The 21070-nt window shown below is 41.1% G+C and overlaps 1 protein-coding gene across 7 annotated transcripts in view; it reads left to right on the plus strand.

The window, feature by feature from the left end:
- The window catches only part of tpk1 (thiamin pyrophosphokinase 1), a 103298-nt gene that overhangs the window by 59208 nt on the left and 23020 nt on the right, over window positions 1-21070 (plus strand). For 6 of the 7 annotated variants that reach the window (XM_033638597.2, XM_078162565.1, XM_033638600.2 and 3 more), the window contains exons 7-8: window positions 4667-4813; window positions 9547-9655. In XM_033638597.2, the coding sequence (XP_033494488.1) occupies window positions 4667-4813; window positions 9547-9655 (256 nt within the window). The remainder of the gene's footprint in view (window positions 1-4666; window positions 4814-9546; window positions 9656-21070) is intronic. The other variant, XM_078162567.1, reaches the window with a different exon arrangement.

Here is a 21070-nt window from a genome sequence, read left to right on the forward strand (position 1 = left end):
TGGTAGGCAGAGGCACACAACCGTGAGGGAGTGTTTCTTTTTTTTTTCATATTTCATTCTTTGTGTAGGTTAATGCAATGAATTTCATATATATATATTTTTTGTAATTTTTATTAAATCACACTAAAGTTTCTGATTGCAACATTTTCCTTTTTTCTTTTTCATAACCTCTCTATCTCTTGCTCTCTCTTTCTCTCCCTGAGGGGAGTTTGTTTACCAAGTGTTGTTTACAGTTTAGGCGAAGCCTCTGCATGTGGGGGCGTCAGCCAGATGTTGAAATAACCTCAATCTCTCAGCACTTAGTTTTGTTTTAACTCTATTGCCTGAGGCAGATAGTTAGTTACGATACATTCAGTTCGGTACATTGTCCGTCGCCATTGTGTACAGTAAGGAGCTACAGTCCGGCACAAGTTTGATCTGAGCTCTTTCGCCTTTTTGGAAAATGTTGAATACACTGAGGTGATGGCACGTTGTTGAAGTACTAAAGGGAAAATGAGGCATTTTAGTGACACTGCTGTTGCTCACCCATCTGTTATAGTAGTAAATGTAGCCAGTCTGATCTGTCTAATTAGAAGCTTTAGTGGTAAGAGTGGTGGATTCTCAAAGTAAGAAGCCAGAGAAGTTAAGCGTACATGATTATTGGCTGCTGATGTGTCTGCCTGTAATGTTTAGCTGCTGCCGGCATTAGCAAAGGTAATAGAAAGTGAGTCTACCTCTTTCATTCTGTTTGCTGATTTATTTATTTGCAGTATGTGGTTGAAGTGGAAACATTGAAGTGAAGTGAGTGTGATTGATGGTATTTGGTTCATTTTCTGTGCTGGTGTGACTGTCAGTCGTCAGCCTCTGACAGCGCCTCTGCCCTCTAGACTCTGTTGGGTTTTAAGGCTGTCAGCACTGGTGCTTGACTGCTCGGGGACTTTGTATAAGGATATAACTGCTGAGAGCTGTAAATATTGTATTTAAGAGAACTGCCGGCTCAAAGTTAAGAAGAACCTTATTTTAGCTCTGAGATGGCAGAAAATGGTATTAGTTCAGAAATCCACTTAGCTTACTTATTCACTCTATGATCTGCCACTGATTGTTTATCTGTTCTCCATCTCAGTTCTTTCTCAAAGCCCCGTGTCCTTGCGTGTTTCTTTATTTTGATGTTTACTTGTCCCAGTGGCATTTGTTGCTGTGCTTTTTGTTTCTTTGTTAAATTTAAAAGCAGGCAATATTCTCCATTTATGTTATTGTCAACAAATCCTATAAAAATACTGAAACTGGTAATGCGTTAGTTCGTCTCTCATTATTTCCTGACTTCCTCAGCTTGTGTGTGGCGCTCAGGTTCAGTAGATCCTTCTGAAGATGTAAAACAGGCAATCAGAAAAATAAACTACAGTGTCTAGATTTATGGTATGGTACAAAAAGAAACAAACAATGGCAGCACAGTGGTGCAGTGGTTGGCTCTGTTGGCTCACAGCCTTTCTGTGTAGAATTTTCCCCATGTCAATGTGGGTTTTCTACGGGTACTCCGGCTTCCTCCCACAATCCAAGGACATACAGGACAGGTTAATAGGCGACTTTAAATTGCCCATAGGTGTGAATGTGAGCATAAATGGTTGTCTGTCTATATGTGTCAGCCCTGTGATAGTCTATCAAGGACAGGGGTTGGCAACCTTCACTATTAAAAGAGCCATTTTGACCAAAAATAACATGTTAAGCCTTATAATGAAGGTAACACAGCTTGTTAAATTTTAATTAGCCTGTCAACATTACTCTAAATGAGCCTTCATTAATATGTTTTGAAGCTCACTGCAGTGAGCTCTATATGATTAAGTGGATCAGCGGTAAAAGCAAACAAATCTCTTCACACACAATTAAATTCTGTTTTCTTCCAAAACTTTCCTTTTTTGGATATGAAATCCACAGCTCGCCAAGCTAGGGAGACTACTGTAGCCACCGCTATTGGGATTGGGCAAAATGAAGAGGAAAAGGCGCTGGGCTGAGGACAATTGATGCATTGATAAGATACACATTTCTACAACTGGAGAATGTCAGAATCAGTGTCACATTAATTAATCATAAATTAATAACTTTCAACCATAAAATATGATCAGGTTTTGTCCACTTTTGTATCAGGATCGGCTGCAGGCTGATGTGGCAGAGGTGGCTGCCATCTTTTTTTTATACATTTTAGTGTATTGTGGTCTTACTACCACTAGATGGCACAAAAAAAGTGTCCACCAACGAGGACAACAGGTCTAAGTCAAGTAGAATCAAGTATAGGGTCAAGTACACCCAAAATGTGATGTCCATTGTGTGTCCATTTGAGGACACAGGGTTTTAGGAGATTATGACCATTGACATTCACACTTTTAAACACATGGTTAACTTTATCAAACAGTTGCAGCTGTCCCCAAACTATGTGGTTTATTTTTTTCAAAAAAATCATGATTTGGCTTAAAAACAAGTATACATACAGTACAGGCCAAAAGTTTGGACACACCTTCTCATTCAATGCGTTTTCTTTATTTTCATGACTATTTACATTGTAGATTCTCACTGAAGGCATCAAAACTATGAATGAACACATGTGGAGTTATGTACTTAACAAAAAAAGGTGAAATAACTGAAAACATGTTTTATATTCTAGTTTCTTCAAAATAGCCACCCTTTGCTCTGATTACTGCTTTGCACACTCTTGGCATTCTCTCCATGAGCTTCAAGAGGTAGTCACCTGAAATGGTTTTCCAACAGTCTTGAAGGAGTTCCCAGAGGTGTTTAGCACTTGTTGGCCCCTTTGCCTTCACTCTGCGGTCCAGCTCACCCCAAACCATCTCGACTGGGTTCAGGTCCGGTGACTGTGGAGGCCAGGTCATCTGCCGCAGCACTCCATCACTCTCCTTCTTGGTCAAATAGCCCTTACACAGCCTGGAGGTGTGTTTGGGGTCATTGTCCTGTTGAAAAATAAATGATCGTCCAACTAAACGCAAACCGGATGGGATGGCATGTCGCTGCAGGATGCTGTGGTAGCCATGCTGGTTCAGTGTGACTTCAATTTTGAATAAATCCCCAACAGTGTCACCAGCAAAACACCCCCACACCATCACACCTCCTCCTCCATGCTTCACAGTGGGAACCAGGCATGTGGAATCCATCCGTTCACCTTTTCTGCATCTCACAAAGACACGGCGGTTGGAACCAAAGATCTCAAATTTGGACTCATCAGACCAAAGCACAGATTTCCACTGGTCTAATGTCCATTCCTTGTGTTTCTTGGCCCAAACAAATCTCTTCTGCTTGTTGCCTCTCCTTAGCAGTGGTTTCCTAGCAGCTATTTGACCATGAAGGCCTGATTGGCGCAGTTTCCTCTTAACAGTTGTTCTAGAGATGGGTCTGCTGCTAGAACTCTGTGTGGCATTCATCTGGTCTCTGATCTGAGCTGCTGTTAACTTGCGATTTCTGAGGCTGGTGACTCGGATGAACTTATCCTCAGAAGCAGAGGTGACTCTTGGTCTTCCTTTCCTGGGTCGGTCCTCATGTGTGCCAGTTTCGTTGTAGCGCTTGATGGTTTTTGCGACTCCACTTGGGGACACATTTAAAGTTTTTGCAATTTTCCGGACTGACTGACCTTCATTTCTTAAAGTAATGATGGCCACTCGTTTTTCTTTAGTTAGCTGATTGGTTCTTGCCATAATATGAATTTTAACAGTTGTCCAATAGGGCTGTTGGCTGTGTATTAACCTGACTTCTGCACAACACAACTGATGGTCCCAACCCCATTGATAAAGCAAGAAATTCCACTAATTAACCCTGATAAGGCACACCTGTGAAGTGGAAACCATTTCAGGTGACTACCTCTTGAAGCTCATGGAGAGAATGCCAAGAGTGTGCAAAGCAGTAATCAGAGCAAAGGGTGGCTATTTTGAAGAAACTAGAATATAAAACATGTTTTCAGTTATTTCACCTTTTTTTGTTAAGTACATAACTCCACATGTGTTCATTCATAGTTTTGATGCCTTCAGTGAGAATCTACAATGTAAATAGTCATGAAAATAAAGAAAACGCATTGAATGAGAAGGTGTGTCCAAACTTTTGGCCTGTACTGTATTTGTCATTAAGGTAGGTTGATAAAGTGACATATTGCATGTGAAAGAAGTCACCCTCATCACAAAGTACTACGTCACATTTTGTTTAAAATAACTCCAAGTTGACTTTTGGTTTCACATGAGACACAAACACCCGTCTACTGGGTGAAAGTCCTGTGTTTGTTTGACCCATCCAGTTCCTCTTCATCCCTCCTTAATTTGGCTTTCTCGCTCTTTGTTCTACGTCGCAGGACTTCCTCCTTTTCTCCCGTCATAATTACCACAGCCACTAGAGCTAGCTGCCTGATAGTATGGGTTGTAATCCCTGCTTGAAAAAATTACCTACAGTATGTGGTTGTATTTTGGAGGAAAAGTTTCCAATTTTTCTAGCTGTGCTTTATTTTACACACTTTCTCTGAGCAATACGTTAAGATAGAGATGCATTTTTAACACGTTTTTAAAGTTTGTTTCTTCACCCTTGTTTTTCTGTAGCCACATCTGCTGTCACTTTTCTTCATCGAAACAAATAACATCCTGCCAAAGAAACCAGTCCGTGGCATATCTCTGTGTCTTATTAGTTCTGCTTGTCTCTCCAGGTGGATGCCATAGTGACACTGGGAGGTCTGGCTGGCAGATTTGACCAGACAATGGCATCAGTTGAGACCCTCTTCCACGCTTTGACCATGACACGACTCCCCCTGTTGATCTTACAGGAGACCAGCCTGGCATACCTGCTCCGTCCCGTGAGTGTGTTATTAACACATATTGGCCATGGCCACAGGTGTAGTGAAATACAGCTAAAGACTGTCATTATAGCATTTACAAGCAGGTTGCTGCATCCATCCTTGAATTTTTAGTGTGCCAGTTATTTACTTTTCATCAAGGTGAAGGTGGACTTATTATGGCTGTATCTGAGGTTGCATATAAAACCTACACACTCAGGCAGACAACACCACACTGGACTAACACTCTGTTACCTCTAATAACCCTTCTCCCAATCCTTGTCTTCATTTTCTGTTCTCTCTTAAAGATGTTCTTTCCCTTGCACTGCTTCCACCTTGATTGGAGTGTTGAACACTTTGTTTCTTTGTTAAGTAATCACTTCAAGACACCCCCCACACCACACACACATACACACTCCTCTGCTCTTATGGTGCCCCAATTTGCTGTCGTGCATGAGAGAGAGAGTTCCTTTTGATGCTACCAAATTGTTTTTCCCTCAATGCCAGCCACTTTCTCATGCTCCTCAGTTGATTGAGTTTACAAGTGGGCTGAGCAGACATCATTTGGGACACACACTGCTCTTTTCTCTTCCTTTTTTTTTTCTCCTCTCCCCTGTGTTGTTTATTTGCAGGATCTTCAGGACAAACAACTAACTGTCACACTTCCTGATGACACCTTGTAATTCGTTAAGTAAACCTTTCTCTCATGCACTCCCTCCCTGCTTCTTGTCATTATTCCAAAGGCGCATTGTCATTTGCTGCTTCATACCTCGACACCTCCAATTAATCTTACTTCAGTGAGGGTAAATTAAGCTCGTTTGTCAACGCAGCTCCAATTCGCCAGCGACTGATGAACGCAGACGCCTGTACATGAAGGTGAACGCAACCTTCGAAAGACCCGGTGCTATTTGTTCAAGTTACATCTGTAATTGAAGTGTTTACAACTTTTGCCAAATATCCTCACCACCCGTATTCCATGCAATCACGGCCTTGTTACGTGCTCAGCTTCGGAATTTGGTGGCACAATCAATACATACACGGTTGTTCATGTTCTGTACACAATCTAACACAAACACACGCACACAGCAAATTAAGACCAGAGGTAAATTGCCAGTTATGTCCATTTTTCAAATTTGTGGGGACTTTGTCACCTGAAACATAGCTTGTACCCTTATAGCTACTTAAATATGCAATATCCCATTAAACATGCACATTTTAGAGAATTAGGGAGACATACTTCTTCATTCCTGATTAAATCAGTTCATGTCTAAGTCACACACATGCTCTGATTTAATCAGGGTTGTGTATGTTTGTTTTAGCTTTTGTTTGTCAGATGCAGTGCCACAGTGTTTTTATGCTTTCTGTGGGAAATATGCAGAAATTTTGTGTTTCTATAGCTGGCTCTGGGCATTGCATAATTCTCATGTCTTTTATTAAATTATGGGCAGGGACACTGCAAGGGCTGCAGGCTTGTTTATTCTGGGTCCCTACACGACACGAGGATGTTTTAATCAGTCTAGGTCTCAAGGTGATGCTAAATTTACCTAATTTCAATGTAAAAAAATAATAATAATTTGTTCTGCCTTCATCTGTTTGTTGGTTTTTCTCTTGTCATCTGCTCTATTGAGTCTCTGTCACAAGGGCCACGCAGAGCCACATTTACTCAAGTTAGTATCCCGGCTCCTGATGATACTTGAGAAAACCTGCTCTCTGTGTTGTGGGACAGGCAATGCACAGCGCTGTGTCAGCCTGATCCGTGCCATAAATCATTCTGTAAGTGCACTCACTTCAGGTCAAATGTACGAGCTTGTTTACCTGATGCCCTTTTGAGGAGTGAAACTTGTCAGGGCAAGGGCTGATTTAAATGATAAAGTGTGATACCTTTGGTATGTTAAGTCACCCCAAGTTAGCAACAATGTGGCATTCAAATGTAATATAAATACAAACATGAGCTAAAAAAACTGACCCAAGTCTGTTCTGTACTGAAACAGTACAGAAACCTAGCGTTGCATCAGCCAGCTCAGTCAAGGGTCTGACAACATCAATGCTGTGCTCCATACACTCTAATGCAATTACTTAAGATATTCTTCATTTTCAAGCTGTGTTTTTCAAGCTAAATATTGTGCCTGGGGCATGTCGTGTATTAATGATACTCATTACCTGGAGAGGTTTCAGGTTCAGATTTCCTTTATTTGTCATTTTCACTGTGTACTTCTATACATAAAGAAAAATTAGATTCTGTTTCTTCTAAAAGACGCAAATAAGGTTGGAGGGAAATATAAGTTTCTTCTCTGTTCCAGAATCAAATCCTGAAAAGTGTAGTTAACCACTGAATGTATACACATGCTACTTTTGCTACATAATGATTATTACAGTGAAACAAAGTCCGACCCTGCTGTACAGGAACCAGTGAAGGGAAGCAGGGAAACTTTGCTGATATTCAACCGGCTGTGTGTCATCACAGTGTGTGCAGATGAACGTGGTTTGGCCTCCCCTGGAGCTCCCTGCCCATCCGGCGGTGGAAGTCCATGTGCTGGCAGCGACAAGGGGCTAGCCAAACACTGTTCATCTGCACACATTGTGATGCCACACAGCTGGTTCAATACCAGCAAAGTTTCCCTTTATATTCATTGTCTTCTGTGGCGATCAGCAGTGATGTGGTGGTTCACTTTTACACTGTGATCTGTAGCCTATAGTTCAGCTTTAGCTTCTATCTTCATTATATCATAGTTTTTGCTGTTGAGTGAGTTTGACGTCCTGTATGTATCCTTTAAACACATATTGTAAACCCTTTGTCTGCTTCCTGCTGAAATCGCTTTTTGGGTTTCCAAAAATGTCATAATACCTCAGTTTGTTACAGTGTGGGCTCCATGCTCACTTCGACCATGATGGACCTCCACAAAGGGATGTGATGTAACGCAGGGTCATTTGATAATAATTACTTTACATAACAACTTTAATGCCACATTACTTATTGATGCTACACTTTGGAAAAAACATTTATGAATATGCCTTACTGTGCTGTTAAATACCTTTTACATCTCCCACTAAAGTGGATACGATGATGAATTTGGGAAACGTTACACTTGCTTTAACATCAGTGTGTCACCATTGTCATTGTGAGCATGTTAGCATGCTGATGCTAGCATTTGCCTCAAAGCACCTGTGCTTTAGTACAGCCTCACAGAGCTGCTATTATGGCTTTAGACTTAGTGTTGTCGTATGTTTCTTATTCCTAATTTTCTGTTATCACTGTGGACATAAGCCTGTTTGCATATCACACAACTGCAAGCTTGTCCACTCTGATTGGTAGCATTGATAACATGTGCAAATAGAGTTTCATCTTCATCCCGCTTCTCCTCCGTGTCCCAGCCAAAACGTTGCTATCACAGTTAGCAGCTAGCTAACCAGAAAAAGGTGCATTGCTCCCGAGTCGATCACACGTGTGTGTGTTCGTCTGCAGGTGCGCATGCATTTGTTTTCCCTTCTCTCTGTTCCTCACACACTCTCACTCTGACACACTTACACAAAGAGACTGTGTTTATGTATAGAAAACAACCTCGGGGATGTTTCCTGAACACCAAACGCTCCAATGTTTAGAATTTTCCCATTATTCCTTGCCCCTGGCTCCGCAGCTCCAGGAAGCCCAGCAAAGGAAAACTCTGCTTTAAACATGTCACACTTTGAAGATTTCAAACTCTTAATTGAGTGTGCCTTTCTTTGCTGTCTTTGTCTGTGTCTGTATGATCCTTTCAGATGACTGATCTGGCTGTCAGTGCTTTTTGTCTTTGAACTTATGCTTGGGTGTCTGGCAGTTTGAGCATACATGGCACTTGTAGCCTGCAGATATTCAAAGTGTTTATAATGATTATTGAATTACACAGTTTCTGCAGATGCAATGTTCCCTCGCCAAATACCTGTGTATAAGCTGTAATGAGATTGAGTTGTTTCATTGTATCTTTTTTTGTGTGCTGTGAATGGGAGAAACTTTGTTTTGACCTTTTTACACTCCAGCATCACATTTTATTATAACCAGTGCATTCAGAGCACCGTCATTATTCAGCCTGAAGAGTCTGACACTACCTTGCACCTACACTGTGTGATGCTTTTTTTTTCTCTCTATGCTCTAGTTTCTCAAAGGGATACAGTGACTTTTTGAAATGTTGTTCATATTTATTTTTTTTGTAAAGCACTGCATAAAAAGGTTTTATCGTACCTCAAAAAAAATTTATTCATCCGTCCCTCACACACTATTAGAAAATACTCCTTAACAAAGTCAACCATCCTCCCTCGCCAGCATATCTTTATTCTAAGCTAATAGAATGTGCTATAGTATACACTGCACATTTACGTCAAGTGAAGTATTCATAATTGTACAACTGCTAACTGCTCTTCAAGTGAAAAGCTGGTTGTTACACTTTTGAGGTGTCAGTACAAAAATCTTTTGACTCCCCGTGACACACAGTAAAATGGACTATAATTCAAAATGGCAAGGTATTCTTTTTAAGTGTGAGCAGGGACTGAAAATGGGTTGCAGCATTGACAAGAGCAATCATTTATTTTAATGAGCCTTGGTCCCTGGGCAGAGAGGCTCAGCTTCTCATTTGGGGCTGGGAAAGTTGAAGAAGTCTTGCTCCACATTTGTTTTCTCTTTTAATTTTTTTTTCTATCTTATTGTTTCCACCTGTCATCGACTCTGGCAAACACACACACACATACATGCGAACACTCACATTCATGCTGTGTTTCTGCAGGGCAGCCACAGACTGGAGGTGAACACAGGCCTGGAGGGTGATTGGTGCAGTCTCATTCCAGTAGGTGGACCCTGCCAAACAATCACGACTGGACTGAAATGGAACCTGAGTGAGTCCCTTTATTTTTCCCTTTCCATTTTTAGCATTTGAATGAAGCTTAAGCCAATAATTAATCTACAATTTTCCTGTGTTTGTAGGCTCAGTAAAACAAAAAATGATATTTTTTCACACAGAAAAACAAAACATTTACAAACTATAAGGCACTTGGAGAGCGCAGACCTGCACCAAGACCAGTCTGTAGCCACAACCAATATATAGGCCTGTGTGTGGATGTATTTCCCCCCAAAAAAGCTTCATAATTAACCAAAATTATTACTGTTACTGTGGATTGTGATATGGAGTCATCATATTTCTACGATTGGCTATGTTTTGTCACTGTTGAACTTTACTACCATCTGCTGGATTGAAAGATGTAGTGCATCTCGCAGTGTTAACGACACTGAAAAATCATTTGTGTTTAAGCCCCGCTATTTGGATCCACTTAAAAATTTAAAGGATTCTTCCTTGGCCCATGCTAGACCCTTCCAGCACGTTTCATGAAATTCGGGCCAGTAGTTTTCCCATAATCCTGCTGACAAACAAACTAAACCGAAATCTAAATCTCCTTGGTGGAGGTAATAAAGTGTGAACGTTCATTTTTTTAATGTGAAAACAAGGTAAAGAATCAACCTTTTTTGTAAAACATATTAACTGTGTCCAGAAAAATGTGCATGGTGAGTAGAAAGAAAGCCAACAATGTGCCACGTGCAAGAACATTTCTGTTTTCGTATCCTAAAACTCTTACTTAAAGCAAGTATGTTTGCTTGTACCAATATTCCAAGTCAATTTTACCCTCTTAACTGGACAAACTTGTTGTAAATTGCCAGCTAGCTGCCAGTACTGCAAACATAAATTAGCATTCACAGTGGAAACAACTTCCACTGAATTTTCAACATGCATAATAAGATCCAGTAAAGTACAGATGCTTAATTTGCCTCTGTCAAATGAAGCTGCAGTTTAAAGAAGGTTTCATATATTGAAGACGCGTACATGCCACAGTGAGCTTTTTATATTCTTGAGCATTGTGTGGAAATTTAATCAGACACCCGTCTGAGGGCCGCTGTAGTCTTACCCACTCTAAGCCTTATGGCCAGCTGCGTTCTTAATGAGTTGGCACAGCCCAACCTGCCACCAGTACGAGGGAAACCTGGACCTTCTGTCAGTGAGGTTGCATAATGTGTCTGCTTCTTGGTGGGTGTCCACTCTCCTTCTCTAGGTGTGCATGTGTGCAAGTTTCTGGGAGTCTATACACTTGAGAGAGCACGCTTGTGTGTCCGTGCTTGTTTGAACACGTCTGTATGTTTGAATATACAAGTGTGTGTGTAACTCCGGCCCCGTTTATTAGCTGTTTTTTTGTGTGTGTGTGTGTGCATTTTGATCAGCTACTGTGTGTTGTATATTTACTCAGCACACCTGTGAGATGGCCTTCTGAATGGTAATGAGAGGGACTTTATACATGAGAGTCCTATGCAGATTAGCCAGTGATAACAAGATGCATAATTAATCATATGCATATTTAGAAGGCTGGAAGTAATGATTTCCCGTTGGGGTTGGGAGGAAGGACCCGAATGTGAAACTAAAATGAGAAAAATCTGTGTTTTTCTCATATATTTGACTGCTGTATGAATGAGTGTTCATATATAACAACAGTGCAGCTTGTAATACTATAAAATCATTGATTTGTGCGTTTGTTTTTACTGTTCAAATTTGTATCAGTGCAGAGTTTTCAGTGTAACCTGCTCAGGGGCCCACATCAGCTCAATGCCACTCTCTGGTGACACCAAGACTCTTTAGAAGTCCATTGAAATGATCCCCCACGCTTGGGTTCAAAGCCTCACTGTGATGAAAAATATATGATTTTTCTATAAAGAAAGAGGTTTGGGCTGTCAGCCATTACAGCTTAGTCGCCCCAAAGGGGACTTTTTGCTTGCATCTAGAGCTCGTTTTAACTTCAGCTTTAAAGAATAAAATTCTGCAATGATTCATGTTGTTTTGATCCAGAGCGTAAATTTGGGATGAGTAGTGAGTTACTGAGTTATTTTTTATGTTTTTTTGTATTTTTTTCTGGTTGCTGTACTCCAAGGGAATATGCAGGATGAGCTGAAATACCCTTGGCTTGAGTTAATTATATCATGTGTTCTTTTTTTATATTAGTTGATCAATAATTGATATTGCTGTGAAATTAGATCAGACACAGTACATGTATGCTCACAGAGCTGAGCTTGCACAGGCAGTAAGAGGATACAACTTTTTATCTTGTCGAATATTTATCGATTTAGTCTTGAGTATCTATCATTTATATTTTTTTTTGCAATTGTGAAATGCATGATTTTGGAATGAAACGGCAAATCGTTACAATAGCTTACTTATTTACAGTGTTAAATTTCATCTTTTAATGTGAAAACAAAGAAATCTTAAACCTCTATTTTGATATTTCAGATCTCATAATCACACAGAGCACAGTTAGGGCGAGTTGTCATTTAGGGCCATTAGTTGACTAGTCACCTGCATGTTTACGATATTAATTTAATTATTGAATTATATATTTTGGGCGGGGCAACACAATGGTTTGAGTTGAAGGTGTGAGAAAGAATAGTATCAGTAACATTGTTAACACTGTGCTACATTACAGAGAAATACAAAACCGTACTAATGAACCTTCATTAATATAGGCCTATATTTTATCTACAAGTGCACGTCACACACTGAGCGAGCCGCCTGTTAATGACGCTGTGGGCTAATGGGCATGTAGCTACTTCCATGTTTCAGATGATACGTCATGTTTGTAGTCGACCAGTGAAGACGAGTTTACATATCACCTTGGGTTCGTCCTTCACCTTCTCAAAATGATCCCACACTTTGGATTTCCTGCCTGACATGTTATTAACTAGCCTGTGGAATAACTGCAGGTACCAGCCCTGGAAATTAACCTGACTCCTGTCTGACTGCTGAGCGTGGCCACTTCCTGTGTCTGTCCTTTCAAATTAAATTCCCACATGGTCCAGTCATATAGGTTTTGGTTTATTTCGACACTTACTGTCATATTCAAAGTTATCTGTTTGAAAAGTCAAATTAATGTCCATCACATTGACATATCCACACATCCCCTGGTATTTATGATGTCATACTGCAGCAAGTTTTAATGAGATTGACCTCGTTGCAATTGCAAACTACACCATCTCCCTATCTGTTGGAACTATACCAAGCATAGACAATGGGGAAAATATCACACCACCACAACAACAAAAAATATCCATTAATCTCCCTTGTGTTGGAGTAGTGGCAGAAGTTTAGCAGTGGATATCTCATAACCTCGAGAAAATACACGGTTAAATACCAGTTGGGAAAAATATGCTTTTTGTCATTTTGTTTAATTAATCCCTGTAGACGAGGGTCTGGCAGAGACAACAGAGAGGCAGCTACACTGGAACATTGGAGCTCATGAGTTGATGCCCCGTGGCACCAGGAGAAAGGAGATACTGCTGGCAGAAAACATCAACTCCTGAAGGTCATGGCAAAAGCAATCTGCTCAGAACCTACTGCAGGCAATGTGCAGATAACGATAGATTAGTTGAGGCCTAAAGATTTGACATACATTTGAATGAAAAGTAAGTAACAGGGGATCGTTGGTGAATGTTGTGGGAGCTGGAAAACACACTTCAGTTTGCCTCTTTTTGTGTTAATACTGCATCTTGAAAACAAAAGCATGAGCAACAGGTACTGTAAGTGCTAATGTCCTAATGACTTAGTTAAAACATGATTCACAGATTTTTAATGCAGACGTGCTGTAGCTGCCTCTGAGCCACAATTGTGCTTCAAAATATATTTTGAACTCATGAAATCACCATTGTAAAGGTTAATATATAAAAGTGTTTTGATATTGATTTTTAGTCATATCACCCAGCAGAGCGGTAGAGCTTGAATGCACAGGCTTTGCATGGGAAATTTTCTGAGCTTTCAGCCCGTTGGGCAGTAAGGGAGGTAAAAAAAAAAAAAGAGGAGGAGGACCGCCAATCTGCAACATCATGAGGTGGTGGAGGAAGCCATGGATGGCCGTGGCTCAAGAGAGTCTTTGTTGAGACTGCTGTCTAATGAAAGGACTGCACTGCGGTAATGATACTAAAGGAAGGGAGCACACTACTAAATAATGAAGTGACTGCAGTGTTGTAAAGGTAACAATGTAGGAGGGGGGGATGTACGAGTTTATAATGAAGTGGCTGCTATGTGCTAATAGCCATGCAGGATGGCAGTGTATGTTGTGCATAGTGTCTTGAATGTAATGTGGTGATGAGAGTGCTGGCTGGAGAGACGGATGGACTTCTGAGTTTGCATAGATCTGGCACTGCTCTCCCTCACACACACTAAGCTGTAGTTATTCACACTGTCTCTCATTCCCTACTGTCATTTCGCCTTTTTTTCTTCCCCTTTACCTTCCAATTTGCTTTCATTGTCATCCTGTTTCTCCCTGACACTGCCGCTGTCTTCCCTCTTGTTATTAGATACCGTGTGTCACAGCTGAGCTACTTATCACCTTCTGTATGTTATACTAATTTTCAATCATCAGCACTAAAGTACCCCTAGGATACTGTCAGTAAATACTGCCATTGTGCTTGTGCACATATATTGCTTGTCGTGCAATTGTGTCTATGTGTTCATACGCGACTGAGGTTTTATTCATGCATGTGTGTGCATTTCAAGATGGGATGTGTGGGATTTGGACAGTAGCTCTGGGCGATATTCCTTAATGATATCATTTCCCATCAATGATTTTTTTAAATCCATGTTAATATGTCACATGGGCACACACACCATTATACACCGAGCCTTCCAGTTATATGATAAGTAGACAGGGCTGAATATCTGTGTGTGTGTCATCAGTATGTTAATGGAGAACAGAAACACACACGTGAGAAACACAAGCTAGAAAAAGTGCAGCCTTTTTCCCCTGTATGGTAATGATTTTTGATTTTTTTTGGCTGGTGCGCTCAATTTAAATGTATTTTGTGTGATACCTGCTAATACTGGATCTACAATATATGATCACAGCATTTCTTGTAAGGTGTTTTTTATATTATTTGCACGCGGTGCATGAGGAAGATTAAATGGCCAGAGGTAATGAGATAATATAGATTTTGCTAATTACACAAATTAATTCCCCAGAAGATTTGTTGGATATAAATATCTTTAATCAGAAAAAGCCCAGTGGTTGAACATGTCTTTTCAACATGGTGTGAATTCTCCAATTAAAGCTTGTACTCAAATCATCAAACAGAACATAGTAAACTCAACATAATGTAAATGATAAGATCACTAATTCCATCACAACAATATCATCTTGCTATACTCACCACTTTGCTGTTCTGTTTTTTATTTTCTCATCACATTTTTTCCACAACAAAAGCCCACCAGAAAAGGGAATGGTAGCAAATAAAGGGCTGGTTCTGTCTGCAGTTGAGGGAAACAAATGATAACTATAAAGAATTTATAGGAATGCACTGTACACTAACTTACCGCCAACCTGTCTCTGTAAAAATGAATATGGCCGGTATTTTCATTAAAATCAATATTAAGGATTAGGCAGGGTCATCATTCAGTATCCTTGTGGCCTGAGGGTAGAAACTCATCCTGAGCCTCTCAGTGCTGCCTTGGTGTAATTGGTACCTTCTTCCCAACCTCAGCAGAGTATAAAGGCAGTTATCCGGGTGACTGGGATCTTTAATGATTCTCCTGGCCTTATTTTTGCAGCATCCAATATAAACATCCTGTATGCAGGTTAGAGCAGCGCTTATAGTGTGTTCAGCTGAGCAAACCACTCTTTGCAAGGCCTTGCAGTCCTGTTTGGTGCTGTTTCCATACCAGGTGGTGGTGTTCCCCATCAGGACGTTCTTGATGGTGCAGGAGAAGAAATTCCTCAGTATTTGAGGGGATTCCCAGCAATTTTCTGAGACGTCTCAGATAAGTAGTCTCGACTTTGCTTTTCTCACCACTGAGTCAGTATGCGGTCCCCAGGTCAGGCTCTCAGTGATGTGGACACCAAGGTTTTTGTAGCTTTTCACCCTCCCACCGCGGATCCGTTGATATTAAAAGGAGCGTAGTTCCTTGGCTGCTCCTTCCCAAAGTCCACCATCATCCTCTACTTCCTTCAGGTAGGCCTTTCCATTGTTATCTGTGATCTGGTCAGCTATGTCGTCAGCAAACAAATCATGTTGTTTGAGTCTGAAATGGTTAAATGTGTGTGTACAGTAGGGGACTCAAAACGCAGCCCTGGGGTGCACCCATGTTAAAAATGAGGGTGAAAGAGGTGTGTCCACTCACTCTCACCACTGGGGGACTTCCTGTCAGGAAGTCGAGGATCCACATGCACAATGTGGTGTTTAATCTCAGCTCCTTGAGCTTTGTGACCAGCCTGGATGAAACTGTTGTGTTAAACACTAAACTGTAGTCAATGGACAGAAATCTCACACAGCTCCCTTTCTTTTGTAGATGAAATAAGGTGGTGTGGTGGATGTGTGCCATTGCGTCTTTTGTGGATTGATTAAGATGGTAGGCAAACCAGACGTTCAAAGCACTTCACTTCAAAGATGAGTGCCTCTGGGGGGTAGCCATTCAGGCAGGTTGGTTGTGCTTTCTTGGGCACAGGAATGATGGTGGATTTCTTAAAGTACATGGGTAAGGTCCAGTGTGTAGGATTTTTGCCCAAAATCCTACACACTGGACCTTTAAGTTACTAACCAACTTGCCAGGTGCCATACTTAATTTTGAATTATAATGCTCCAACAAAGGCTGAAATGCATAGATCAGAGCAAAGTGCTTGGTCATGTGGCCAAGCACAATGCCCTGCTTAATTTTGTTTCTACACATGTAAAATGCAAAATGGAGGGTAAGGTGAAAGGAGGTGTTAGAGAGACAAAGGGAGAGCCTGACAGTGAGGGAGCGACTGGATTAGAAGAAAAAAGAAATGCAAGGAGAGAAAAGGAGGATTTTGGGAAAGAAGCGAGAGCAGGGTGAAAAAAAGGTTATGATGTGATGACATATGAGAGAGTGAGAAAGAGACATGGCAGGCATCTCGTTCATTTGATGTCAGATGCTGACACGTAGCAGGAAATGGAGGATTATGGAAAGTGTTTGGAAGGGTGGAGGAGCTTTTAGCAGGAGCTCGTATGCAAACACACACACACACACACACACACACACACGGAGCCATTTGCTAACTCAGCTGTAATGTAATAATTTCCAATAAAGTATTATTTGACTTTCCTTTTTGTACAAAAAGTTCTTAGGTACTTGTTCCCTCTTCTAATCCTCCTCTTCTGTGCTCACAACTTTTATTCTTCCAGGTATTTGATATTTCAGGGCTAAAGGAGATACCACAGTCAAGTTTTCTTTTGCAGCAGATTGAGTTTGTTCACCAGGCAGGTTGGAAAGGATTCACTTTTTTTCTGGAGGACGAATCACCACAGTAGATGCTTGCCAGTGCCTTGGCCAAGAAACCTGCCTCATACAGTTTATTTATTTCTTCTAGTTTCACTCCCCTCGACATATTTTCTATTTATCCAATCTCTGTTGACACTTTCTGCTATCCAACTGTGCTCTGTGATTGGGGTTCAACAGAGGTGTGGCCCTGCTTAGCCTTGACATGACAGGGTGAACACAGGTTTCTTAAGTAACAAAAAGGGTGGCTGTAATGCCAGGAGAAGATAAAGGAGCTGTCTTCCTTCCCCCCACAACCATGGGATATGCTTTCTCGGTTTCAGCCATATTTCAACATAAGTATAGAGTTTAAATCATAGACTGTAAAAATAATGGAGGTAGCTACTGTGACGTCCCCCATTGGTTTGTGGACCCCCATTTTGAAGCCTTGTGTTCGGCATTTGTGGATCTCTCTTATCTTGACATCTTGATTTTGATTTTTTGGAGCCAGAAGTGACCATATCTGGGCGAGACGCTGTCATAAAGGGGGAAATTAGCTATAGAAACCAAAACAATTTCTTGTACCAGGCTGTGAATAAATATTTCTGCGGTAAAGTTGGGCATTTTAACGTGGGGGTCAATGGGCATTGACTGGCTTCTGGAGTCAGCCTCAAGTGGCCATTCAAAGAACTGCAGTTTTTTGGCACTTCCGTGTTGGCTTCACTTTTCAGCCCTGGAGGTTGCCGTTAGGTTTAAAATGTACTATTTAAGTAACAGCTTGACCTTAATTGCTCTCTTGCTGATAGTTAGATGCTACAGCTAGCAGCCAGTTAGCTTAGCGTAGTATAAAGACTGGGAACAAGGGGAAACAGCTAGTCTGGGTTGCCTAAAGCTCACTAATAAACGTCATTAAATGTTTGTTGTTAATTTGTTTTAAAATGACAATATGTCTAGTGAGGATTTTGTGCTAAACTATTTCTTGGTCGAGCGTCCAGGGACATCTTGCTTTGTCACCGTAAGGCTGACCGATATCCAGTGGAGACTCCAGGAAATAACTGTGCCTGGCCAAGAAAAAGTCCAGCACACAGCAAATAAATTTATTTCCCAAACATCAAACTATTACTTCAAAGTTCCCTGTGAAGTTGTTGTCCACTATTAATGCTATGACGCAGTATGTTTATGTGTGGATCCACATTTTGTTTAAAGTTGTGGACATACACAAGGATACACATGCAAGCCGGTATGCAGGTGACGCAATACGCATTGCAGCCAATGGCTTCATACTGCTCCAGTGAGTAACAGGTGGGGGTAACATATCAAGGCACAAGAAAATGCACCAACAGAGGCAGAGAGGAAGACTGCGAGCTAGTAAACATGGATATTAACAATGCAGGTTTCAAACTTTTGAAGAAAAAACAGCTTTGCAACTGTTTTACGAGAAAGACTTGGTAGTGTGACATGACAACAAAACAAAGTTCTGTAGACATACGCTACTTTCCCAGTATCATCACGTTGATGGTTTGCTATATATATGGCAATCTTGCCCAAACCAGACATCAACCTTTTTTCAAATGAGACGAGTTAGACAAATGAGACGATTACTCGTGGTCAAGGATGGTCTCCCCTTGATACTGTTTCTCCTGCCCTGGTGTCCCTGTGACAGCCGTTATCTTGTGGCATGCGACATCTGCCTGAGGGTAGGACATGCTTCAGGGTTTATGTCTCTGGCTCCACCGACTCTGCTACGGCTTGGCGGTCTTATCCAATAATGTCAGCCTGGAGGTGGGGAGTGAGTCGTTCTCCACTCTTATACTGATGGCCACTTCTCTGCTGAAGAAGTGATTGTTCTTTTCTAATGTGTTTTCAAATGGGAAATATGCAAATTATAGTTCAGACTGGACAAGATTAAATAGAGTCATACACAGTCTTAATTAGCAGAACAGTAGTTATTCTCCACCTCTCTCCTAGTCAGGCTGCTTGATGGCTTGGCGACTGACGGCTCAGGGAATGTGTATCGTGGTAATGACTTATGAGTTCAACTGTCAAACTTTAAAACTCCCACTCCAAAGACGTTTTAATACTTATTGATTTATTATTATTTGTTTGACCTGATTTCCGCACATAGAAAGTTGGCACAGTGTTGCTGCTAGGTCTAGACTGGTGACTAGTGAAAGTGCAGTGCACATCAAGATGGCTAGCGCTGGCATTAGTGGAAACGTTGGGGAGATTCAGCCATACATGTTTGTGCTTCAGTCAGACCCAGACTCAGATGAGGAGTCTGGGTCTGACTGAGGCTCAAAATCAACAACTAGGTACAAAGATAACATCAAAGCAAACCTCAAGAAGTGCCACATAGGCCTTAAGACCTGGGAGGCCACAGCAACAAACAGGGCGGCCTGGAGACAACTTGTCCGAGATGGAGCTGCACAGTATAATGACGATCTCCATAGTGCTGCAGAAGACAGACGCAGAAAGGAGATTGCTTCCACCAAAAAGGTTCCACCCAAACCCACAATCGCCACTGCCCACCCATGCCCACACTGCCCCAAAATATGCGGGTCCACGATCGGCCTCTTCGCCCACCTCAAGACCCATTAGGACCAAGAAGGAGGACAGACATACTCGACCCCGAGTGTCCGCCGATGATGAGTTGGTTGTGAAACGCAATCATATTTGCCACGACATTAAAGTGTGCTCTTATTGATCGGGTTTACATTGAAAAACTGCAGTCTACCATGTTTGCTGTCAAACCTTTTACTGTGACAATCCTGCGCTGGAGGTTTCAGGTTTCTTTTCCGGTGTTGTGCCGAAGTCTGTTCCCTTATTGATATGTGTTTCCCGTATTAGACAGCGTTGGGCCTCCGAATTTGTGACGCATCTAATCTTGCTTCACCTGCAATGTTTGAATCTCTGAGTTTAAAGAAGTGTAGAGGAATTTGAAAACACCTCTCTAGTGAAACTTTGCACAGATACAAGTCGGTAATGGCAAGGTCATTTATCTAATGGGCTGGTGGGAGGGGGACTTTAAAGGCAGCAAATTATAATTTCTTCTAATATGTCACTTTCTCATATTCTTGCTTTTGTATTTTGCAAATCCAGCAACCCTTTCTGTAATTACTATGTTACTTTCAGGTGACTGATTCTTCTTCTCTGTCAAACTCTGCATGTACATCTCAGTAGTTATGTGCCATTGTTTCGTTTAAAATCTTCTCTCTTTGTTCATTTTGGATCCCCTGATCTGCTGCTTTGTTGCAATATTGTACATTTTCACCAGAAGCCTCTGGTTTTGTTTGTTCAAATTGTCCTCATTCTAAATGTCAGGCGGTACATCTGTTCCTTTCTTGGACCAAATAATGCAGCGACCATCTGTGGGAGCTTTTCCTGATGTTTGTTTTTAGATTCATGCGCTTGTTCCACCTGCATAGAATTCATCCTTTAGATTTATAACTGTATATGCAAAAACATAAATTGTACCGAGGCCCTTAAAGTTACATTATACATTCGGTTCCAGACCTAATATTGTATATGCACACAAAATAGTTTTGTGCTCACAAGGGATCGAAACAGACACTGCAAAAAAAAAACCCTTAAAAGGGAAAGCTTTTCAGATCTTTTACATTTACCCTCAGGCCTCTACCACAGTTTTTAATGTTTTTAGTTGCGTATGCAAAAGAAAGTGCAGTCCATTAGTGCTTTAGTATGGGGTTTAAGTAGGGCTAAAGATAAAATGACAAGGATAGCAGGGTCAGTAATGGTGAGCATAATTTTGTATCTCATATTAAATATGGTCCTTATATAGCTCCAAAATACATTGCAGAGTCCTGCAATATGTTGCACTTTCTTGCAAGCTTAAATATTTGTAGCATAAGCAATGGCATGCTCAGACTAAGGCCGTTTTTCTCATATCCTTTACTGTAGAAGCTCAAACTGGGTTGCTGATACCAATGATTATGCAAAATAGGGGTGAGTTCTTTGCGCTTTTGATTGGACATGCCCGGGCACATAAACCCCGACC

The sequence above is a fragment of the Epinephelus lanceolatus genome, chromosome 20, assembly GCF_041903045.1.
Source record: "Epinephelus lanceolatus isolate andai-2023 chromosome 20, ASM4190304v1, whole genome shotgun sequence".
NCBI lineage: Eukaryota > Metazoa > Chordata > Actinopteri > Perciformes > Serranidae > Epinephelus > Epinephelus lanceolatus.